Source organism: Marmota marmota, unplaced genomic scaffold (assembly GCF_001458135.2).
Source record: "Marmota marmota marmota unplaced genomic scaffold, marMar, whole genome shotgun sequence".
Lineage (NCBI taxonomy): Eukaryota > Metazoa > Chordata > Mammalia > Rodentia > Sciuridae > Marmota > Marmota marmota.
The window spans coordinates 18,846,196-18,861,075 of NW_025999998.1; the positions used below are offsets into that span (position 1 = coordinate 18,846,196).

The 14,880-nt window shown below is 31.6% G+C and overlaps 1 protein-coding gene across 1 annotated transcript in view; it reads left to right on the forward strand.

The window, feature by feature from the left end:
- Vps13a (vacuolar protein sorting 13 homolog A) overlaps positions 1-14,880 on the forward strand; it is a 236,593-nt gene that overhangs the window by 165,048 nt on the left and 56,665 nt on the right. The window contains 9 exon segments of the mRNA XM_048806784.1: positions 3,033-3,040; positions 6,291-6,404; positions 7,221-7,366; positions 8,475-8,556; positions 9,666-9,779; positions 10,641-10,716; positions 10,799-10,962; positions 11,287-11,332; positions 11,441-11,564. Coding sequence (XP_048662741.1) covers positions 3,033-3,040; positions 6,291-6,404; positions 7,221-7,366; positions 8,475-8,556; positions 9,666-9,779; positions 10,641-10,716; positions 10,799-10,962; positions 11,287-11,332; positions 11,441-11,564 — 874 coding nt within the window.

Here is a 14,880-nt window from a genome sequence, read left to right on the forward strand (position 1 = left end):
GTCAGAGAAATGCAAATCAAAACCACCCTAAGATACCATCTCACTCCAGTAAGATTGGCAGCCATTATGAAGTCAAACAACAACAAGTGCTGGCGAGGATGTGGGGAAAAGGGTACACTTGTACATTGCTGGTGGGACTGCAAATTGGTGCAGCCAATTTGGAAAGCAGTATGGAGATTTCTTGGAAAGCTGGGAATGGAGCCACCATTTGACCCAGCTATTCCCCTTCTCGGTCTATTCCCTAAAGACCTAAAAAGAGCATGCTACAGGGACACTGCTACATCGATGTTCATAGCAGCTCAATTCACAATAGCCAGACTGTGGAACCAACCTAGATGCCCTTCAATAGACGAATGGATAAAAAAAATGTGGCATTTATACACAATGGAGTATTACTCTGCATTAAAAAATGACAAAATCATAGAATTTACAGGGAAATGGATGGCATTAGAGCAGATTATGCTAAGTGAAGCTAGCCAGTCCCTAAAAAACAAATGCCAAATGTCTTCTTTGATATAAGGAGACTAACTAAGAACAGACTAGGGACGAAGAGCAGGAGAAGAAGATTAACATTAAACAGGGATGAGAGGTGGGAGGGAAAGGGAGAGAGAAGGGAAATTGCATGGAAATGGATGGAGACCCTCAGGGTTATACAAAAGTACATACAAGAGGAAGTGAGGGGAAAGGGAAAAATAATACAAGGGGGAGAAATGAATGACAGTAGGGGGGTAGACAGAGAAGAGGGGAGGGGAGGGGGGATAGTAGAGGATAGGAAAGGCAGCAGAACACAACAGACACTAGTATGGCAATATGTAAATCAATGGATGTGTAACTGATGTGATTCTGCAATCTGTATATGGGGTAAAAATGGGAGTTCATAACCCACTTGAATCAAAGTGTGAAATATGATATGTCAAGAACTATGTAATGTTTTGAACAACCAACAATAAAAAAATTTTAAAAAAAAGAATAAATAAATAAATAAATAAAATTTAATTTAAATCCTTATTTAATTGTGGTGGGTATATTGGGAAAAATCATATTTTTAGATGTTAGCAAGACAAAGTAGCCTTTTGTAAGGAAAAGTTTTAGTCTAAATGGTAGAAGAAAGAAGATAATCAGTCATAGTCAGTCACATCACTTTTTTCCTTTTATTTTTGTGGGTTAATTTTGCTTTGTTTTTGTTTGGATTGATAATTTAGAAATTTGGGGTACAACCAGGATATTTGATGAAAAAAGGGATAAGTCAAATTGAAAGGTTTCATTTTCTTGGTGACTATTTGAAAGACTTTAATATCACAGTGATAAGCTAGATGAAATATAGGCTCTTTAATTACCTTCCCACATAGAAAGACTTCTTAAGATAAAGACAAACTTCATGGCAGATACATTTTTCCCCTTAAAACAGCTTATTGAGATATATTTCACATACTATGCAATTCACCCTTTAAAAATATAAAACTTGGGGGTTTTAAATTTATTCACAAAGTTGTATGACATCACCACTAATTCCAGAACATTTTTATCACACCCAGAAGAAATGCCTTAGTTCTGTGTAACTGCTATTCTACTTTTTGCCTCTTCAGAAAGGTTTTCTATTCTGAACATTTTATATCTGTGAAATCATATAATATATTGTCTTTGGTGAAGTGTTTCTTTCACTTAGCACAATGTTTCTAAGTTCATCTATGTTGTAGCATGTGTTAGTATTTTATTCCTTTTATGGTCAAATAATATTCCATTACATGAATATGCCATATTTCCATTATCAGGTAATGGAAATTTGGGTTGTTAGCACATTTTGTCTTTTACAGATAGTATTACGAATATTTGTTTATAAGGTTTTATATAGACATATGTTTTTATTTCTCTGGATTAAATGTATACCTAGAAGTGAAATTGCCAGGTCACATGATATCTATGTTCAATTATTTGAGAACTACCAGTTTCCTATAGTGACTCCACCATTTGTCATTTTTACCAGAGTATATGAGGGTTCTGTTTTCTCCATACTCTCTCCAACACTTATTATTCTCTGTGTTTTTTTTATTGTAGCTATTCTAGTGGGGTGTATAATAGTTTCTTATTGAGGTATTGATTTGAAATTACCTATGATTAATAATGTTAAAAATCTTTACATTTGCTAATTAATAATTTGTATATTTCATGGAGAAATGTCCATTCAGATGCCTTTGCCTAATATTTGTTTTTTTTTTCTTATTATTAAGGAATTATAAAAAGTTCTTCATATATTCTGGATACATTCTGGATACTAATCTCTTATCAGAGATAGGTTTCTTAAATATTTTCTCATGTTTTATTTATTTTATTTTTTATTTATTTTTATGTGGTGGTAAGGATCGAACCCAGTGCCTTACCATGCTAGGCGAGCGCTCCACCACTGAGCTACAACCCCAACCACATATTCTTTATTTTATTGTTCATGCTTTTGGTGTCATTTCTAAGAATCCTTTGCCAAATCTCAGGTCATAAATATTCAGCATTATGTTTTAAAACTTTTAGATTTTTACATCTTAAAATTTGGTCTTTGATCCATTTTGAGTTCAGTTTTGCATATGATATAAGGGTCTAAGCTATTCTTTTGCATATGACTATCCAATTGACTTAGTGTGATTTCTTGAAAAGATACTTATTCCTCTGTTGAATAATCTTAGCACTTTTGTCAAAAACCAGTTGACCATAGGTACATATTTTTATTCCATTGTTCTGTTTGTCCTTGTTACCAGACAATACTATCTTATCATTGCTTTGTAATTAGTTTTGAAACTAAGAAATGGGTGTTTCTACTTTTTCTTCTTTTCCAAGATTGTTTTGGCTATACTGAATCTTGGAATTCCATATAAATTTTTAGCTCCCCAAGTCCTTCAAAAAAATTTAGATGGGTTTCTGATAGGTATTGCATTGAATCTATAGATTAAGACAGAATTAATAGTTTTAAGACTTCTGCTGCTTTAACATGAGATGGTTTTCCATTTTATAGATCTTTCATTTCTTTTAACAATGTTTTACAGTTTTTAGAGTATAGGTTTTGTACTTGTTAAACTTTGGCAGGTAAAGGGACCTGGGGATTGAACCCAGGCACACTCTATCACTAAGGTACACAACCCAACCCTTTTTATTTTTTGATTTTGAGATAGGGTCTTGCTAAATTGCTGAGGTCTTACTAAGTTGCTGAGTCTGCCCTGGAATGCAGTCCTCCTGCCTCAGCTTTCCAAGTAATTGGGATCACAGGCTTTTCACACCACACCCAGCTACTTTTATTAAATTTATTCGTCAGCATTATATTCTTTCTTCAGTATTATGCATGAAATTGTTTGTTTTCCTAATTCCATTTTTTCATTGGTATATTTTATTTCATTGAAATAAAATTGATTTTCACATGTATTATTTTCTACAATGTAACTGAATTATTTTGTTAGCTATGATTGTTTTTATCCTATTTTTTTAATATGAGGTTATATCATCTACGAAGAGAGGTAGATCAACTACTTCCTTTCTGATATGAGAAGTTTTTTTGATTACTTTTTCTTCCCTAATTGCCCTAGTACTAACTAGTGAATTGCTGAAGTGAGAGCAGCAATCCTTTTGTTATTTCTAATATTAGTGGGAAAGGTTTCAGTCTTTTACCCTTAAGTATGATGTTGACTGAGTTTTTTCTAGACATTGACTGTCTGTGTAATACATACATTTACATGTCATTATTCTTATAATACATATGTAAATAGCTAGATTAAGTTTATTAATATTTCGTTGAGGATTTTATATTCACATTCATAAGAGATATTCATCTGTGGTTTCTTATGATATCTTTGTTTGGTTTTGGTGTCAAGAGTAGTAATGACTTCATAAATTGAGAATTGTTCCTCCTCTGTTTTTTTGCAAGGGGGGGGGAAGTTTGTGAAAAATTAGTAGTTTTTAAAATGTTTAGTACAATTCAGCAATGAATCCATCTGAGCCCACATTTCCTTTTTGTGTACTTTTTTGAATTAAAATTTATAATCCTTCATTTATTGTAGATCTATTTAGATGGTATATTTCTTTTGGGGTCACTTCCACCAGTTTGCATACTTCTAAGAATTTTGTCTCTTTTATCTAAGTTTTCTAATGTATTGGTATAAAATTATTGACAGCATTTTTTTTAATTAGTTGCTCATGACAATACGATAGTCATTTTTTATAATCCATTTTTTTTAAGGTCAGAGTGGCTGGGATTACAGGCTTGTGCCACTGTGCCTGACTCAGTCTTACTTATTTTTACATCCATTCTGATAATTTCTGCTTGTCGATTGAATTGTTTAATTCATTCACATTTTGTTACTAATATAATTGGATTTAGCCTACATTTTATTTTTTTGCTTTCTATGTGTCTCATCATTTTTGTTCCTTTCTGCCTTCTTTACTGCTCTTTGTATTAAAAGAACATTTTCTTATGAAGTGTTTAAATTTCTTTAGTAATGTGCTTATCATAACTTTGAGTTTTTTTAAGTGATTGCTCCACAACTTAAAATATACATCTCATCAAAGCAATTTCTGATTTATATAAGTGTTATTCCATATTTCCCTGAGACACTGTTCATTTTTCTTCACCCCTTTTTTTATTGCATAATTTCTACAAATTTATCTTCAAGTTCCTGGGCTACTTCTCAACACATAGAAGTAACTTATGTCTTTGGGTTTGGAAGAGAAGTATTGGTGATTATCAAAAATGAAAATATTCAGTGGATGTGTAACTGATGTGATTCTGCAATCTGTATATGGGGTAAAAATGGGAGTTCATAACCCACTTGAATCAAAGTGTGAAATATGATATATCAAGAACTATGTAATGTTTTGAACAACCAACAATAAAAAATTTAAAAAAAAACATATTTACTCACTGAAAAAAAAGAAACCTATTAAAATAATAGATGAACTTTAAAAAAAAATGAAAATATAATCACTTCATGCAAAATTATTTTCACTCCTTCTCCTTTTTTGCATAACTATTGTTATAGTAAAAACTTTAGAAATTATTCCGTAATATTATCTAATTGACATGCCATGATTAAATTTTACTCACTGTCGCAAAACACTCTTTTTACATTTGATCATATATATCATGATCCAAAATTGGTCCACAGGCTGCTTTGATTAATATATTTAGATATGTTTAATGCATTGCATCTTTTTGAAACCACTTATTGTTGAAGAAACTCATCCATTCATGCTCTAAAATTCTTCACATTTTGGATTTATCCATTTCTGTTTTTGCAGTATCATTTAGTAAATCACTCTTTTTATATGTTTTCTTTAAAATAGTAGTTGGATTTTTTTGCTCGATTTATCCTGGTTCTACTTTGATGCTTTAGCAATAGGTTTATTATGTGAACTTAAGCATGAGTTCATGAGTTTCTTTTTTCATTTTATTTTTTAATTTGTTCTAATTAGTTATGCATGACAGTAGAATGCATTTTGGCACATTGTGTACAAATGGAGCACAACTTCCCCTTCCTGTGGCTGAACGTGGTGCAGAGTCACACCTGTAGTATAGTCATACATCCCACCCCCCTTCCCCTTCTCTCATTCCCCCTGAACAATCCAAAGTTCTTTTATTCTCTCCCACTCCCTCCCCCCTTTATGGATTAGCATTCGTTTCTCAGAGAAAACATTCAGCCTTTGGTTTTTGGGGTTTGGCTTATTTTACTTAGCATAGTATTCTCCAGCTCCATCCATTAACCTGCGTATGCCATAATTTTGTTATTCCTTAAGGCTGAGTAATAGTCCATTGTGTATATGTACTACATTTTCTTTATCCATTCATCTGTTAAAGGGCATCGAGGTTGCTTCCATAGTTTAGCTATTGTAAATTGATCAGTTCCTTCTTTTCAAAATTATATTAACTGGCCTCTGTAGATTGCAGTAAAGCAGGTACCAACATTCTATAAGTGTAATCATTATGATTGTGTTTAAAGAAACAAATATGCCCCAGAGTAGGTTGATGGAATGGATTAGTGGCCTTTTGAAAGAAGATCTGTAGTCACTTGAAGAAAATCTTCGTGTCTTCTAATGATTTAATGAATGAAAACAAAAGATATGCTTACCAGTTTGTGATCAGACAGAACTTTTCTAACTATAAAAATTTTAGTTTCTCTTCTGAGGCAGTAACCTCTAATCATGAGTAGTCTTGAGTAGGTATTATAGAGGAGCTTTCTTAGATATGTGAGCTATTAGTTTAAATCTCCTACAGGCAGATTTTTTCAGTTTTAAAATACTTTATGTTCCTTTTGTAGCTTGAACTATTTCATAAAGATAAAGAAGCTTTTGAAGAAGAATATGAGACAGTTTCATTGGTAGATCAATCACAAGTCAGTCTCTATGAATATTTTCATATATCTCCTATCAAGGTAGGGAAAAACAATTTATTTTTATTTTCCTTGATAATCTAGGTAATAACAAATAGATTTGATCTCTTTAGGAGTGATATAGCATTTAAATTATATTATTTAATAGTATAGAAATTCTCTATTATGGTAATTACAGATATAAATAAGTAACAAAAAAGTTATGTGGAAATAATAGTGGAATCACCCTACAGCATGTATTTGTATTTTGACCTAACATTGTTTTACTTTAATTTTCTGTTAAGCTATTAGCTGACAATTTTAAATTTTCATATATTGTGTATTAGTTTTGAATTATTTTACAAAGTATACTTGATTTTAAAATTGGACAATGAATTAAAGTAAATCTAAGTTAGATTTTAACAAAAAATTGCTTTGAGTTACAGAATACTTTAAAATCATTTCACATATATATGCACATATATGCAGTACAATACAATTGTACTTTTTAACTGGTTTCATCATACTAACACAATTCTTATAGTTGAAATGTACACATTTAGATATATTTGAGTTATTCTCAACAGCTTTAGCTTCTAGATTATTAATGTTATTAACAAATATTAAAAATAAATATTTTCCTAAGTTTGTCAAAAGAATAGGATTAAAGTAAATATCATATAATTTTAAATTGTTGAATTTAAATAGAGCTGTGTTGGATTTTAAGTTTCTTTAAAATTTCTACTTAATTTTGGCATAATCCAGGTAACTTTAAAATGTTATTTATGGTGTAGTAAACTTAAAATTAAGCTGATTTTTAAAAATTAAAATTGTCAGTATGAAGAAAGTACTTTTAAATATGTATCTCTTTGTCTCTAGCTGCATTTAAGTGTTTCACTGAGTTCGGGTAGAGAAGAAGCTAAAGATTCAGCGCATCATGGAGGACTGATCCCAGTTCATTCTTTAAATCTTTTGCTAAAGAGTATTGGTGCCACCCTTACAGATGTACAAGATGTAGTTTTTAAGTATGTTCAATATTCAGATTTGTATACTGATGAATAATTCCTTTTTATTTACCTAAAAATTTTTGTAAATGAGAAAGTATGTATAGTATGTAGTAGATAATGGGGGAAAGGTGGTTTTGTGTTTAAGTAGAATGCAGTCAAACTAACATCAAGCATTTTATCTGCTCCTAACTACTAAATCAAAGAATAATTATTAAATAATTTTCTTAAGAAAAATTGACGTAAGCCATGCAATTTTATATACTTTAAAATGTCTGGCCTGGGAAATATTTCTAAGAAGACATGGTTGCCCAGAGATATTGTGCTTGAAGTCTCAATTAGGACAGAATGAATGCAATAATAGGGAAAATAAAGGGATCAATTTAAACAGGTGGTCAAGAATTTATATTTGAATGTAAGCTCTTTATTAAGTCATCTGACCAAAGACTCAAAAACTCTATTTTTAGAAAAAAAGAATGAACTTTGCAGGTAGCATGTGTAACTGGTGAATAAGGTCAGTATTGAAAATAAGTGTAATAAGAGGTAACTCTGAACCTAGGTAACAGTTAAATAAAGAATGTACATTTAATGGCAGCAGAATAGGATGAAATATCTAATCTTTTTGCTCTCATATTCAACACTAAGAAGCATAGAGCTTTACAATTAGTGGATTAGTCATATTTTGTGAATGTATTATAAGTAGACTGATTTTGATTCCTCACCTGTCAGCCCATTAAGAAAGACCAGCAGCAGTTGAACTCCAGCCATCCTTAAGCAGCCATTTACCCCAACATGTTGGTCATTTTCTGGGAGTGCCATGATAGGACAGAACTAGGAAACAGTTTTAGTGGTCCATGAATGGGATCCAGAAGGTCTTTGAATCCCCTAAATTATAGGAAAATTTGCCTTCTGGTGACTTCCAGAGTGTAAGATCTATAGATTTCATCAGTTTCTTAAAACTTTCTTTGACTATGAAATGCAGAGATGTACATGGGAAAATATATTAGGAAAGATTTGGGTAAAAATTCTAAAGAAAATAAAACCGTATCAATATTTAAAATATTCTCTTTCTATGCATATGCACGTATGTATATGTGTGTGTGTCTACGTATATTTATATTTTTTTCAGGCTTGCTTTTTTCGAACTCAACTATCAGTTCCATACAACATCTGAACTACAGTCTGAAGTAATAAAACACTATTCAAAACAGGTTTGTCTGAGATCATTTTACAAAGGGACAGAATGATATACTCTAGTAAAACCTTCTGTATCTGTTCATTGATGTATACCATAAATTTGTCAAGAAAGTAAATGGCCATTTTCAAACTTTCAAAAATTTTTTTCCTTCCAGAATTATAGTAAGAAATATGAACTAACCCCCATTTGGTTTTTTTGGTCCTTGTATTTTTCAGCCACTGTCAGAAATTCTTTTCTGTATCAGTGTAGTTTAGAAGTAAAAATTTTTATTAAAAAAATGTTTTATTAAGCATAATAATTTTATAGTATATTGGGTTTCATTGTAGCATATACATATATGCACATAACTGAGTTAATTTCACTGACCAGTACCTCTCCTTTCCCTACCCTGTGATCTTCTTCTTCTTACTCTACCTTCTATTTCCATGAGATTCTTTTCTTTCTCCCTTTTCTTTCTCTCTAGCTACAACATATGAGAGAAAACATGACTCTTTACTTTCTGAGTCTGACTTATTTCACTTAACATGATGCTCTCTCCATTTCTACCCATTTTCCTGCAAATGACATAAATTTTTCTTCATTAAATGAAATATCAGCTATGTAATTCATTATATTTATTAGTAACTGGTGAATACAAGGTGTTTTTAATGTAAAATTAGATAGATGTTATTTTAATAGTTTTTTCCACCTCTGGAAAGATTTCTATATTTTTTGATATAACGTAGCATCTGAATTACCTATGGTATAGTGAAAAGATCACTAGGCATGACTCCAGATTTATTTGGGTTTTGGATCCCACTTTTGCCATATACTTACTTTGTGACCCTGGGCTTCATTTGACTCAATCTATAAAATGGTGCTGGTAATAACAACTGATATAAATAATGATACAAGTGAAAGTATTTTAAATATTCTGGAGCTTTATGTAAATATATTATCTCATTAGTGTAATACTGAATTGCTTTTTAAAAACAGAATAATGATGAATGGGTGATATAAAGTAAGAGTTGAAATTGGTAGTGAAGATGTTATCTTCAGAAAACTGAATATGTATATTAAGTAATTTTTAAGAGAATTGGGTCTAATGATCTGAATTGATTAATGTTCATATTTCATTTTTAGGCCATTAAGCAGATGTATGTACTAATTCTTGGACTTGATGTTTTGGGAAATCCTTTTGGCTTAATTAGAGAATTTTCAGAAGGTGTGGAAGCATTTTTTTATGAACCTTACCAGGTAAAACATTTGCGCTTATATTGTGGAACATATCAAGTTACTTTTGAATAGATAATGCATTTCTTTTGCTAACTTGAGCTGTCGGAGTAAATAGATTTGTGGAGACACACAAAATGATAATTTGCAGCAAACATTCTTAAGGTTTGAGGAGGTTGGAAGAAAGTTTCTACTTTTTTACTCAAACTTCTGATTTTATTAGATATACTGGATTTTAAGTGGTTTTTTGAAATATAAAAGATTGATACAATTCAAAGTGTAACAGAAGGAAGGTCACCATGTTTGACAAATCTTGCTTTGCATAGAACTGTAGAACTGTAAAAATAACCATACAAGCTAACATCTTGCAAAGTAGTCTTAATAACCAGTGGGAAAAATTATGATTGTTTAGATCCCTGAAGACTTTGTCAAAACATTCAGAACTTTCCTGCTTTCACTTATAAGATGTATACCCTATAGGGTAACAAAAAATGAAGTAAAACTAATATATATTTCATATAATAAAAACATTAGAAACATTAAGAATTTTAATGTTTTATTTCTTTTCTAAAAAACTTAAGAGTAGTTTGAAGTGTCTTGCTTTGTTTTCATCATATAATTTACAAAACACAGCGAGCATCTTTTCCAAATTTTGGTGAATTGTCAAACTTCTTTCTAAGTTTGGAACAGCTTCCAACAATATATTCTTTACAAGTTAAATGTCATGAAATTTTCCCTGAAAATTCTTTCAGTGTTACATTTTTGCTGGCAGCACTTCTTTATTCTTTTCCTCACTACCACTTTCCTCATTTATATCAATAAGCTCACTTTTAAAAGTAAATATAACCTTTTTTTTTTTTTCCTTTAATTCTTTTGTCACTTCAGGGGGCTATCCAGGGTCCTGAAGAGTTTGTGGAAGGAATGGCACTAGGACTTAGAGCACTAGTTGGTGGAGCTGTCGGTAAGAAATAGAATGCTATGTTTTATTGTACTGAAAAGTAATGATATATTGTTTTTACTAAAAATATTACAACTTCTGTTAGGTGGATTAGCTGGGGCTGCCTCCAAAATCACCAGTGCTATGGCTAAAGGAGTAGCAGCTATGACTATGGATGAAGACTACCAGCAGAAGAGAAGAGAAGCAATGAATAAGCAACCAGCTGGGCTTAGAGAAGGCATTACTCGTGGAGGAAAAGGCTTAGTTTCTGTAAGAAATTTCACAGGGTTGTGGACATTTTAGGAAATACCTTTTAAATCCACATTCTATGAATTAAAAAAAAATAGTCTTATAACTCTCGCTGCTTAAATTATTATTTGGATATTTTAGGAGTAGTGAGTGTTGACATATAGAATATTAGTAGCCTCCAAAAACATTGTTTCAATAAAATACTTAAGAAATTTGTTAATTCTTAATGGTATATATCAATGAATAATTCTGTATTTTTTTTGTTTTGTTTTGTTTAAGCCATACTTAGTTCTTCAGAGCATCATATAAATGTATTGTAAACTTTCAATTGTGTTTTCCCTCCAGGGTTTTGTGAGTGGCATTACAGGAATTGTTACAAAACCAATCAAAGGTAAGGATATTGTTTCTTTTGGTTATATATATATCAAAGTCTTTAACAAATTGCTTTTTTTTATTCTTGGTCCGATTGTTTGAATCTTTATTATTTTTTTCTTTCTAGGAGCTCAAAAAGAAGGAGCAGCTGGTTTCTTTAAAGGTGTTGGGAAAGGTTTAGTTGGAGCAGTGACCAGACCAACTGGAGGCATCATAGACATGGCTAGCAGTACATTTCAGGGAATTAAAAGGTAAATAATTCTCTTTGAGGTAAAATGTATAAGCCATGAGAAATGAAATATACCTGTTGTTTGACTTTGCACATTTAGTTGTGAACACTATAATATGGCAGATTACATATGACTTCCAAATTCGTTTTGATTCTTTTTAAGTTGTTGTGATGTCATTCCAAATTTATATAGTTCTCCTTTACTTGTCATTCGTTCCTAGAAGCCGTTCCCAAGAATGGTTTAGCACGTAGAAGCTTTTTAGTTACCTTAATTGAAATATATTAATGTAATGCTATGTGTCAGTTTTGAAATTAGCAAATATAATATTCTGTATTCTATTTTGAGAGGTAAAAAATGGCATTTTATATTCGATTCAAACTCATTTTATCCTCATCCTTCCTTTATGATCTTATTTTGTTATAAAACTGTTAAATTCATACCCTCTCTTTCTCTTCCTGTGTGTCTTTGTTTTTATAATAATTTAGAATTAAGATGGGGAAGAGGCTAAGTTTCCTTTACCTTTAACTTCAGTTTACTATAACTGGAGTCACATTCATTAGAAACTCAAATGGCAGTGAAACATAAGGAATTCAAAACAGCTATGCACGCATCTGCCCAGAGCTGCTAGACTTACCAGTCATTTAGCTAAAACCTGTATTTCTGTATTCTGCTACATTACTTTTAAAAATCAAAGGCGAAAAAAGACTTTGAAACCAAAAGGAAGAATCAAAGGTGAAAATATAAATTAGTGGATAAATCTAATTGGCCTATATAAAAAAGCAAAATTGGATCCCAATTAATATAAAATAATAAAATGGAATTTGGAAAGGGAATGGTAGGCATCAAGCATTCTGTTGCTTTATTATTTGTGAAGAGTATATATGTATTAATTTTACATGAAATAGACTCTAAAGCAGAAAAAGCTTTTTTTGAATAAATAAGGCAATTTCTAATAATCAAAAGAATAATAAGCCACAAAGTTAAGAATAATCTTCAACTTGTATTCACTTCACAAATTTGCTCAATTTTTATAAAGCAGGTTTTATAATTTTGATAAAATTATAAAGCCTTCCTATATATAATATTTATGAAAGAATTTAATATTTCTCTCAATTTTGGCAGATGAGAAAGACAAGAGTAAGTAAATAGATCATATAAACATAGTTAATGAGCTATTTAATACACAAGTAAATTTTTTTGTATTTCTGTAATATATAGTTATCATATCTGTTCCAGTTACTTAAAGAACTACCAAGTGAATGTAATTGGCAATGTTTCTGTCTTGATACAGCTTACAAAAATAAGTAGCTGGTAAATATAAGCTAAATGGTGAAAAATACTGTGAAGAAAAAGTAGATCAAGGATAAGAACCAGCCAGGCATGGTGGTGTACACCTGTAATTCTAACAACATAGGAAGCTGAGGCAGGAGGATCACAAGTTCAAAGCCAGCCTCAACAACTTACTGAGGTCCATCTCAAAATAAAAAAATATATATATATATAAAGGACTTGGATTGTAGCTTAGTGGTTAAATACTCCTGGGTTCAATCCCCAGTACAAAAAAAAAAAAAAAAGACAAAATGGGAGAACCAAAATGATAGTGATGAAAAGTTGCTGTTTTATAAATACAATATTCAGGGTCAATTCACTTCAGTGAACTCATAAGATTATATTTGAGGAGAGACCTGAAAGAAGTAAGAGTCATGTGAGAATCCAGGCAGAAAGAAAAGCAAGTAAAAAGTCCTAATGAAGGAATGCTTGGCCTATATGAGACAGCAGGACTAGTAAGCCCAAAAACGTTGGGAGATGTTATCAGGGAAAATGAGTAGGGACTCATCACACAGAGCTTGGCAAGCCAATGTAAGGACTTAGAGTTTTTAAGAAAGAAGCGAAGTCCTTGGAAGGTTTTGAACCCAGAAGAATGATGTGGGTGGCAAAGAATAAACCACAGGTGGATTTGGGGTGAAACAGTAGAGCACTTAAAAGGGCTCTGCACTAATCCAGAGAGAGATGATATGATTTAACCATTATAGTGTTAGAGATCGTAAGAGGAGGTCATGTTATGAGTGTAATTTGAAGGTAGTATTAATTTGATTAATTGGATATAAGATATGAAAGGAAAATCATCAAGGATAATTATGAGGTTTTTTTGTATGAACTCACTAGAACAATGGTTTATCGTTACTTTTAGGTAAAGAGGAGTTCAAGGGTTTATTTTGAATATATTAAGCTTAAATTACCACTTAGACATCCAAATGGAGACCCAAATAGTTGTTTCATGCAAGAGTCTGAATTTGAAGAGAAATTTCCAAGCTACAGTTAAGTATTTAAAACATGAGATTGAATGAGATCACTTAGGGAATGAGAATGGAAATGAAAGAGGCCCAAGAACTTGGCACTTAGGCAAAGTGAGGGCACTAAGGAGGACCCAGTAAAGGAGGAGAGGAACAGCTAGTAAGGTTGGAGAATAATCGAGAAAGTGATGTTTCAGAAGCTAAGAAACAGGCAGTTGGTGCTTTTACTATGGTTTAGGAGAAAAGAGAAATTCCTGCGCCCCCCCCATTCTATTAATCCTACATGAGGATGTCATAAGTTTAAATTGAAAATCAGATGTGGTACACAACAGAAGATAATGTTCCTCTTTCTTTACTTTTTCAGTCCCCTCTGCTTCGAATATACTTTCCCCAGTAATTAGCAGGGCTTATTTCTTTATTCAGAAATTATATTCCTACTGAGACTTTTTGTGACCACTCCTGACCCCTTCCTGACTCCACATATTTCATATTTCCCTTCCCTTCTGTAGTTTTCTGTCTCTTTATCTTTTGGCCACTTTTTAACATACTATATATTTTACTTTGTTTATTTATGTCTACAGCTTAAATGTAAGTTCTGTGAATATAGTTGTGGCTCTTGTCCTTTTCCATAGCACTTAGAATATCACTTAACATGTGCATAGTCCTTTTTTTTTATTGCAGTAATTACAGATTTACATCCAAGTTGTAAGAAATCATGTGGATAAATCCCTTATATACTATTTTTTTGTGTTCTATGGCCACTGTAACAAATTTCCACAAACCTGGTGCTTAAACAACAGAAATTTATTCTTTCACAAGTCTGGAGTCAAAAAATCTGAAGTCAACGGGATTTGCCTACTCTGGACATTTCATATAAATGAAATCATAAAACATGTGGCCTTTTTGTAGCTGGCTTCTTTCACTTAGCATTGTGCTGTTTTCAAGATTTATTCATGTTACAGCAAAAATGGAAAACTTCCTTCCTTTTTTGTGCCTAATATTTTATTGTGTGTGTGTGTGTGTATGTGTATATATATATATAT